Below are 9,623 nucleotides of genomic sequence, written 5' to 3' on the forward strand. Positions count from 1 at the left end.
AGAATGCACGGTCCATATCCAAAGCAACATTTTTCTATTTTATAAAATTAGAAAACCATATGGTACATTTCGGAATCCACTATCTTCTCTTTTCCTTGTTTTTTTTTTCTTTTTTCTTTTTGTTTGGAGTTGGTGTGGGTATGCCTCGGAATATTCAATGACGGTCCAAAAGAAGTGGAGGAATCGAGAATTTCGATAAATCAATCAATTAAAAATTTATTTATTTTATATTTAGGGGGCAAAATGGGAAAATACTTTAATATTGATTTTGGTAGGATTCGGGGATGGTCCTTTCCTTTTAGTGGGAAAAAAACGGTTGCAGAAAAAAAAATGGAAAAAGGAAAATTGAATTTTGGTTGGATTCGGAATCGTCCTGCTAAAGACGGAATCTCCAACTTGCGCGTGAAACGTCTTTTTCAAAATCTCATCGTAGCCGTTGATCTATATCATGGTCCTAGATCCAAGGGCTATAAACGTTTCCGACTCGGACTAGTATAGTTTCACTGGATTGTTCCAAAACACGAGGGGGAATCTCTGACTCTTTTTCAACCTCGTGGGACCACCCTCTGCACCAATAAGACTCCTGCCTCTCCGAATCTTCTCTCAAACCACACAGACACACAGAGAGAGAGAGAGAGAGAGAGAGAGAGAGAGATGGAGAGGACGCTTCAATGGAGGTTCATGCCCCTTCTCGCTCTCATCGCCTCTTTTCTCTGCGTCTTCTTCTCTCCGCGTTCTTACCAGGTCTGGTTTTTTCTCTATCTCGCCCTGTTTCGTCGTGTTCTGTTTCTCTGTCGCGTGGCGTCTTAACCGCCGCAGAAACATGGCGTCTCTGTTTATTCTCTTCCCTTCCACGGTTCTGTTTTTTTGTCTGATGTCTGGTTCGTAATGGTCGCAGGCGACGTTGGAGAGCGGGTGCAGTCTTCTTCCCCACGACCATTACTGGATCTCCAGCAAACGCATCGTCACACCAGATGGTCTCATCTCTGGTGCTGGTACGTAATCTACGGTCTGAACCACTTCCTGTGATGTTAATCATGTCGATCGCTTTCTCTTGAATGTGTGAAAACATGAAGAAAAAAACTGATAAATTATTTAACACAAAAATCTGATAAATGGGTATTAGTACAGAGTAGATCCGAGGTTTTTAGAGTAGAGGAAACCGACAAGTTATTTATTTAAAAATTAGAATCCGATCCATATTCTAATACACTTGAAACAATTTTCGGTTATTCAAGAATATTTTAAAACTTTTAAATTCATATATTATATATAAATGATTTATAAAATCATTGAAAAATATTTATATCCAAAATAAATACATCATGAAATCAGATTTTTTTAACATAAACAAAGAAAAAATAGTTAGATATTGATAGATATATTTATAATTTTTTAATAATTAAAAGTTAAAACAGTTATTTTTTCCGAAAATATAAAATCGAACTCGAATATGAATTTCAAGTTTTAGATATTTAATACGTAGCAAGACGAGTATCCGATTTTTGGATCCGAAATTCGGGTATTTTTGACCATGCCGAGAATGAGAGTAACGATTTTAGATGAAAGATTAGGCTTCAGCAGCATGTGTTCACTGTTGAAGATTGTGAGAAAAATGAGTTTGAATTCATGACATAACGAGTTCTGAACCCGGCAATGGGGCGAGCACAGTGGAGGTGAGAGGAGGGATAATTTCGTCGGTGGTGAAGGAAGAGGACTGGGGGAGGAGGAGGAGGAGCCGGGTCAAAGTGATTGACTATGGAGAAGCTGTCCTCATGCCTGGTCTCATTGACGTGTAAGCAGCTGCAAGTACATTGGTTTCACTTCCCCTGTCTTCGTCTCTGTATCACCGTCTAATCTTTCCGTAAATCTTGGTTTGCAAAAGGCATGCTCATCTCGACGATCCCGGAAAATCCGAATGGGAAGGATTCCCCACCGGAACAAGGGCTGCTGCTGCTGGTATTATCCATGATCCATTCCCCCATCTTCACTCTCTTTTCAGTGATCTGTCCTCTTCAATTGGTTCCTTCTTCTCGAGTTTCTTCTGATTTCTTGAAATCGTTCTTGTCGAAAAGGCGGTGTCACGACATTGATCGACATGCCCTTGAACAGCGTCCCGTCAACTGTATCTCCTGAAACTCTGAAACTCAAGGTAACTGAATTCATGGTCTGTCTCCGAGTCTTTAACATCCCCTACCATGTGTTCTTTTCTTGTATTTCTGAAATCTGGCAATGTATCATACAGATTGAAGCTGCAAAAAAGAGAATACATGTGGACGTTGGTACACATTTTTACAACTAAAACCTCCTCCACTGTTTTCTTTTGTCGTGAAGAACCCAAAAAACGTTGATCTGATAACAAAAAGAAAAAAATTGTCTCTCCTTCAGGTTTCTGGGGAGGTTTGGTCCCTGACAATGCTCTTAATTCAACTGCTCTTGAAGCTCTCTTAGATGCCGGAGTTCTTGGTCTGAAGGTAGATATCTGAGTTATAACTTGGACACTTCTTTTTCAATTTCTGTCATAACGGATGTGCTTTCTTATGTTTCCAAGAACTTTGGAACTCACATGACTTGTCTTGTCTTTTGTCCACAGTCCTTTATGTGTCCTTCAGGAATCAATGATTTCCCAATGACAAACATCAGTCATATAGAGGTCTGTTTGTTGGTCGGCTATGATCAGTCTTCCGGATTTAAAGAACGATGCAATATCACCAAATGACTCTTTCTCCTTCCGTGCTGTTTGTTTATGCAGAAAGGAGTTTCTGTATTGGCAAAATACCGACGCCCACTTCTCGTACATGCAGAGATCCAACAAGAATCTCTTATCGAGGAAGATGGTTCAGACAGTGACCCTCGTTCTTATCTGACTTACCTTAAAACGAGGCCGAGTTCATGGTGAGCCTTTGCTTTCTTTCTTTCCTGTGAACTCCATTTGGATTCCTTGGGAAATAGCTGTGTACCTGAACAAATGACTCAATTGGAATAACTAGGGAAGAGGCAGCGATCAGAGATCTTTTAACTGTTACAGAGAATACGAGGATTGGTGGTTCTGCTGAAGGTGGTCATGTTCATATTGTACATTTGTCCGACGCGGATTCTTCCTTGGCTTTGTTAAAGGTATTATGATCGTTAAGGCCGTCTTCTGCTCGGTTTCCTTCCATGATAAAGCCATTCTTCTTTCTAAAACTGCTACTTTCGTCTGTAATTTTTATTTGGTCGAAGGAAGCAAAAGGCAGAGGGGACAGCCTAAGCTTTGAGACATGTCCACATTATCTAGCTTTCGCATCTGAAGAGATTCCAGAGGGAGATACACGTTTCAAATGCGCCCCTCCGATACGTGATGCAGCCAACCGGGAGAAGTTATGGGAAGCTCTTCTGGTAAAGTCTGGTCTCACATTATTGCGTTCATTCTCCAGTGTTTTTAGCCTTCACTCTCCCTTGATTCGGATCTCTGAATTGGTATTCAGGAAGGAGATATCGATATGTTGAGCTCTGATCATTCTCCTACCAAACCCGAACTTAAACTCCTCAGCGATGGTAACTTCTTGAAAGCATGGGGAGGCATTTCATCATTACAGGTTCGGTCACAACACCGATATATCTATCTTACTCGGTCCCCCTCTCTGCAAAGTTACAAACTTGAGTACATAGTTTTGTCAGAAACAGTCAATGAGTGAAAAAACTGAAATCTTTAGTAGAACATAAAACCAAAACAATAACAGTAGATATTGTGTCCAAATGCAGTTTGTTCTTCCTGTGACGTGGTCTTACGGAAGGAGGCATGGAGTCACTTTCGAGCAGTTAGCCTCTTGGTGGAGCGAGAAGCCATCCAAACTCGCCAGATTACCTTATAAGGTGCCTCATCTATATCCCCGGTTTTGGCATCTTTACCAGTTTCATTGCACTCTTATGTATAATTTGTGCAAAATCTTGATGCAGGGAGCGATCTCGGTTGGGAGACACGCAGATATTGTTGTGTGGGAACCAGAAGTCGAGTTTGATCTCGACAACGATCATCCTGTCCACTTTAAGCATCCTGTATGGATGAAATCACGCATATATCTTTGCGGTTTCTTCGCTGTATTGTCTTAAACGTAACACTGACACATTTCTCTTGTGGGTAATGAGCAGAGCATCTCAGCTTACATGGGAAGAAGGCTGTCTGGCAAAGTGTTGTCCACTTTTGTGAGAGGAAACCTCGTCTATGGAGAAGGCAAGCATGCATCTGATGCTTGTGGTGCTCTGATATTCGCCAAGTGAAGTCGAAGAAACTGCAAATAGTCTTTGCCCCTTAGTTTCAATTGTAAATAACAATCAGGCCAGTCATCGTTGGCATCTGCACAAAGACGAACGATATTTATCCAGTTAGCAAACCTTGTTTTGTAGTTTGTACATTCATCAATCTTAAGGACAAAACCCAGTTGCAGTAATGGTGTTCTTGTTTAAGAATGACAAGCTTCTGTTGTTATTTGTTAGCATATGCCATGATTCTTCTGTTGGGTCCTTGGTCTCGAATACGTTCGAGGTAAAAGGAAGTAGGTATCTGCTGTAAATGTAACTCGGAGAAAGATTGTGAAAACTGAAGCAGCTGAATTCAGAACATACATGTGATGTTTGTCCGGAAGTGAAGCCATCTTATGGGCAGAGGGAATTATAACAGTACCCAAGTATGAATGATATGTTGCAATGCAATTGGCAGTTCCATGTACTTTATCATTAATCAGAATCGGGTTCCATACCAAAAAAAAAGCCCTAATCTTTCTATGCCCAATACCCGTTACTCTTCCTCGTGATTTGCAGAAAAGCGTTGTTGTATCACAAGAGAAGCTTCTCCTCTCTCTCTCTCTCTCTCTCTCTCTCTCTCTCTCTGAGATGGGTGGTTCTGTGAAGGATGTTGCTTCAAAGACGGAGCTTGATAACGTGCGCCAAAGCGGCGCACCGGTTGTCCTCCACTTCTGGGCGTCGTGGTGCGATGCTTCGAAGCAGATGGATCAAGTCTTCTCTCATCTCGCTACCGATTTCCCTCGTGTCCATTTCCTCAGGGTTCGTACCCTTGTTCCGAAATCCGAGTATTTGATTGAGTCTTGGTTTTGCTTTAGAAATTCTGGGTCATGGGTTTTGTTCTCAGGTGGAGGCTGAGGAGCATCCCGACATATCGGATGCTTATTCCGTATCCGCTGTTCCTTTTTTCGTCCTCTTCAAGGTAACATAACATGGTTTCCCCGATTCTTTGGATGAAGTTCACAAGAGACGGGTTTATGATTTAGGGTTTTATCGAGTTGGTTTCGTGGGTGCTCTGTTCTGAGTTTTGATACATGATTCTGGCTTGAGACAGACGAGGAATTATAGGTTGAAAGACAATACTCAGTGTTCATCATGCATGTCAGAACGAGTAGATTCTTCCTTCTTTTAGTTCAACTGCGTTATAAAACCCTTGAAATGTGTACTTTTTGATTCCTGGTCTATTTCTTCTGGTTCCGCTTTCTGTATTTGGACACCATTGTCTTCAAACCCTTGTTTGAATGTTTTGGAGTCTGCTCCAATGTTGAATTTCTGTGGCTGTGGCGTCGGTTGCTGTAAAGAAGGTTATCAAATTTTCTTGACTGAGTTGTTTACTTTTGGCATCTCTCTTGTTCAAGGATGGCAAGAGCGTGGACACACTGGAAGGGGCAGATCCATCCAGTTTGGCCACCAAAGTTGCCAAAGTTGTCAGTCCTTCAACTTCTGCAGAGCCTGCAAGCCTTGGAATGGCGGCAGGGCCAACAGTTCTTGAAACTGTGAAGGAGATTGCGAAAGACACCGGCTCCTTGAAGGCGGAAGATCGAGCCAAGGCTGGACTCACCGACACACTAAAACAATCTCTGGAACGACTTACCAACTCTCACCCTGTCATGTTATTCATGAAAGGTTCCCCTGAAGAGCCTAGGTGCGGGTTTAGCAGGAAGGTGGTCGACATTTTAAAAGAGGAGAAGGTCCAGTTTGGAAGTTTCGACATTCTTTCTGACAACGAGGTGCGTGAGGGTTTGAAAAAATTCTCAAACTGGCCAACGTACCCTCAGCTATACTGCAAAGGGGAGCTTCTGGGTGGATCTGACATAGTGATAGCGATGCACGAGAGTGGTGAACTCGAACAAGTGTTCAGAGATGATGGTATCAGTGCAGCGACTAATGCTGATTCAAAAGGAAATCGGGATGAAGCTGGAAAGGGAGGGATCAGCTCAAACACCACAGGTTTAAGTGAAGCCCTCAGATCTCGGCTCGAGGGTCTGATCAATTCGAACCCAGTTATGCTGTTCATGAAGGGAAAACCAGAACAACCCAGGTGCGGATTTAGCGGAAAAGTGGTTGAAATCCTCAAGCAAGAAAAGGTCGAGTTTGGAAGCTTTGACATACTTTCAGATGATGAAGCTCGTCGAGGACTAAAACTATATTCAAACTGGTCGAGTTACCCTCAGCTCTACGTCAAGGGCGAGCTTATCGGCGGTTCAGACATTGTGTTGGAGATGCAAAAGAGCGGTGAGCTCAAAAGGGTATTAGCAGAGAAGGGGATTCTCGTGGAACAGAGCCTAGAAGACCGGCTTAGGACAGTGATTCACTCTGCAAAAGTGATGCTTTTCATGAAGGGCACTCCGGATTATCCCAAATGTGGATTCAGCTCAAAAGTCGTGAATGCGTTGAGAGAGGAAGGAGTGAGTTTTGGATCATTCGATATCTTGAAAGACGAGGAAGTGAGGCAAGGATTGAAGAGCTTCTCAAACTGGCCGACATTTCCTCAGGTTTATTACAAGGGTGAGCTTGTTGGAGGCTGTGATATAATTATGGAGTTGAGGAACAGTGGGGACCTGAAATCTACTCTTTCTGAATAAGTCTGGTTTTTTGTTTCTTTTTTGGTATGATGAGTTACTGGTGGTGCTTTGTCTTGATCCAATAGTTATGAATGATGGATTTGCCTTTGCACTTTCGTTCTGCTAGACACTGAGAGTGAGAGAGACTCCCAATGCTTGTCATGTTATTTTACTTGAGTTGTAAGAGTTTCATATCAGACCCATGTTGGAAGACCATCACCGTCATCTGTCAAAAGAGGCCCTTTTTGCTTAAAGAAACCAACCATCTTTGTGCCGAAGACTGAGCTGAACATCCACAAGAACATAAAAAAAGTGTTTTTTTTTTATTCTCGCAATTGCTGATATCCCGACAGGAACATTATGGGATTGAATTGGATTCGCCTTCGTGTTTTTTTTGTAGATTTTCTTGGTAGATCCAACGGCTGAAGGGAAATTCTTCTGAAAAATGGTATATTTAGGAAAAGAGATCTCGCAGCCCCACCCACGCGCGACATTTCGCTGATTACAGAAGTTCAAAATAGAAATAACAGGTATCCAGATAAAATATGTACCTTAAATCGTATTCATCTTGATTAAGATCGTTAAAAAAAAGAGTATTTCTTCTTATTTTACATTGAAAAAACAAATGCAAGAGAGTTAAGTGACAAATTACAGAAGGAAGATCTTACAAAGTTGATGAGCATGTATCCTGAAGTTGCTGCCATTTCATTTGCTCCCTTCCCTCCATATCCCACTCTCTGACAACTGCTTCAAAGAGGATTGATTTTTGTAATGTCCTTAGAACTCACGCAGTGGAACCAAACCCCATAATGTTAAGCAATGCCACTGGTTTCTCTCCCACCGGCAAGACAAGGACGAGGATCCTAACCGAGAAGTGTTTTGCCTGGACAAACGTATCATCATGCTCACTTCTTTCCATGGTCTTTGGCGGATTTCACATCTTTTGTAAGCATCCTTGGCGCAATTGCCATCGACATAAGTTCCTGGAACAGCAGCTTGCATGCATATGGAATGTGCACCTGCAACAACACATATGTGCAGTAACAGTAGTGTTACATGATAATTTTACCTATGCTGGAAGAAGAGCAAAAGATGGATAATTTTTACCTGAACAATATCTGTTTTGTTCTTGCAACCTCTACATTCGAACGAATTCTTCTTTAGATTCGCAATGGCGATGAGCCCACAGCATTCACAGACATGTATCCTATATGCATCACTTTGATCAAACAACCTCTCCTTCAGAAAGTGGGCAGCACCATGTGCAATCATACAGTCGCGTTCCATTTCTCCAAAACGGAGACCACCATCACGAGATCGTCCCTCCGCTGGCTGCCTCGTGAGGATCTGGACTGGACCTCGTCCACGAGAGTGGATCTTGTCGTCAACCATGTGCTTCAATCTCTGGTAATATGTTGGTCCAAGGAATATCATAGCTGTGAGTGGTCTGCCTGTGTGACCATTGTACATTCTCTCAAATCCACGCTGTTGGTACCCACATTTATGCAGAGCTCTGCTGATGTTCTCCACCTAGAGAAACAACATGGTTTGAAATTAATCCCTTCCTCAGTTCTAGAAACGAACAGAGCAGATTATGAGTCTAACCCACTTATGCAACTCACCGTGACATCTGTAAAAGGAGTAGCATCTCCTTCCTTGCCCATGTGGGCCGCCACCTTGCCCATGATACACTCAATAAGCTGCCCGATCGTCATACGAGATGGAATGGCATGTGGATTCACGATAATGTCGGGAGTGATGCCTTCAGCGGTCCAGGGCATATCCTCTTGAGTGTAGGTCATGCCAACTGTTCCCTTCTGTCCATGTCTACTACTAAACTTGTCCCCAATCTGAGGAATTCTAACAGATCTTACCCTAACTTTCACAAACCTCAAACCATCTGCATTTGTCGTCAATAATACCTACAAAAAAGATTAGAAGTTTCAGAAGTCCAGCTAAAACAAGGATTTTTTACAGTACGACGCCGAATCCTTCCTAAAAGGAAGATATTAACCAAGCTGCACAGATCCTAAGAGTTATTCACCTGATCCACTATGCCAGTTTCACTATGACGCAAGCTTATGCTGTGATCCCGTCTTGTGTAACGAGACGACTGCCCCTGAGCCTCATCTTGAGATATCGGAGTGGTCTTTCCAATAATTACATCTTCACCCGAAACTCTTGTACCCTAAATCAAAAGAGCCACAGCAGTATGCTTTATCATCAAACATTAATTACTTAGTTAGATCACACAGAACAAAATACAAATAAGAAACCATCCACTTACAGGAGGAGCAAGACCATCATCATCTAACTTATCGTAAGAGCCATGCCGCATTCCCTGTATCAGAAATCTTAAGTATGATATCCCACATCCAAAAGCACAGCACAAACATAACCCAAGTAAATCATATCGCACCATGGTATTAGCTCTATCAGGCCGCCCAAAGTCTTCTTTGACAAGGGTTCCCATCTTTTTCTCCTCATCTCTACCAGAGGGGAAGATTGAAGTGAATGAGTGGAAAGAAAATTGGCAGGAACAATCCAGGAGAAGGCAAATTTCAATTTCTTTTAACTTAAAGAAAATGAATAAAAGAAAAGAGTTCATTTCAAGCAAACAATCCACGATAGTGTTTGCTAATTACCAATAAACATAAGATGGGAACATCATATAGAACTGAACTTTCGGACAGAGAATCTGCACTAGTGTAAGTACCAAAGAAGAAATCAGCTTGTTGACATGCTCACCTGTATGAACGGAAGAACAGAGATCGGAAG

At 42.2% G+C, this 9,623-nt stretch overlaps 3 protein-coding genes across 5 annotated transcripts in view; 2 read left to right on the forward strand and 1 right to left on the reverse strand.

Annotated features, from left to right (window-relative positions):
- The first annotated feature begins 602 nt into the window (after nucleotides 1-602).
- On the forward strand, nucleotides 603-4,475 carry LOC104812854 (allantoinase-like). Its single transcript, XM_010540233.2, has 15 exons — nucleotides 603-744; nucleotides 899-995; nucleotides 1,672-1,795; nucleotides 1,886-1,959; nucleotides 2,076-2,152; nucleotides 2,246-2,282; nucleotides 2,389-2,474; nucleotides 2,594-2,653; nucleotides 2,753-2,895; nucleotides 2,991-3,117; nucleotides 3,223-3,378; nucleotides 3,468-3,578; nucleotides 3,745-3,855; nucleotides 3,940-4,038; nucleotides 4,132-4,475. The coding sequence occupies exons 1-15, from the start codon at nucleotides 655-657 to the stop codon at nucleotides 4,258-4,260; spliced, it is 1,521 nt and encodes a 506-aa protein (XP_010538535.1). The 5' UTR covers nucleotides 603-654; the 3' UTR covers nucleotides 4,261-4,475.
- A 221-nt stretch (nucleotides 4,476-4,696) lies between these two features.
- LOC104812862 (monothiol glutaredoxin-S17-like) lies at nucleotides 4,697-7,064 on the forward strand. The gene is made up of 3 exons (XM_010540244.2): nucleotides 4,697-5,043; nucleotides 5,129-5,203; nucleotides 5,640-7,064. The coding sequence occupies exons 1-3, from the start codon at nucleotides 4,873-4,875 to the stop codon at nucleotides 6,864-6,866; spliced, it is 1,473 nt and encodes a 490-aa protein (XP_010538546.1). The 5' UTR covers nucleotides 4,697-4,872; the 3' UTR covers nucleotides 6,867-7,064.
- Nucleotides 7,065-7,376: 312 nt separating this feature from the next.
- Nucleotides 7,377-9,623, reverse strand: part of LOC104812869 (DNA-directed RNA polymerase II subunit 2) — a 7,712-nt gene continuing 5,465 nt past the window's right edge. Inside the window, exons 20-27 of one of the 3 annotated variants that reach the window (XM_010540266.1) lie at nucleotides 9,594-9,623; nucleotides 9,265-9,334; nucleotides 9,133-9,186; nucleotides 8,890-9,033; nucleotides 8,468-8,767; nucleotides 7,953-8,375; nucleotides 7,714-7,864; nucleotides 7,377-7,589 (exon numbers count right to left, since the gene is read on the reverse strand). In XM_010540266.1, the coding sequence (XP_010538568.1) occupies nucleotides 7,751-7,864; nucleotides 7,953-8,375; nucleotides 8,468-8,767; nucleotides 8,890-9,033; nucleotides 9,133-9,186; nucleotides 9,265-9,334; nucleotides 9,594-9,623 (1,135 nt within the window). In that variant the 3' untranslated portion in view covers nucleotides 7,377-7,589; nucleotides 7,714-7,750. Of the gene's footprint in view, nucleotides 7,865-7,952; nucleotides 8,376-8,467; nucleotides 8,768-8,889; nucleotides 9,034-9,132; nucleotides 9,187-9,264; nucleotides 9,335-9,593 lie in introns of all 3 variants that reach the window. The other 2 variants (XM_010540257.1, XM_019202619.1) reach the window with 2 other exon arrangements.

The sequence above is a fragment of the Tarenaya hassleriana genome, unplaced genomic scaffold (genome assembly GCF_000463585.1).
Source record: "Tarenaya hassleriana unplaced genomic scaffold, ASM46358v1 Cleome1, whole genome shotgun sequence".
In the NCBI taxonomy this organism is placed as follows: Eukaryota; Viridiplantae; Streptophyta; class Magnoliopsida; order Brassicales; family Cleomaceae; genus Tarenaya; species Tarenaya hassleriana.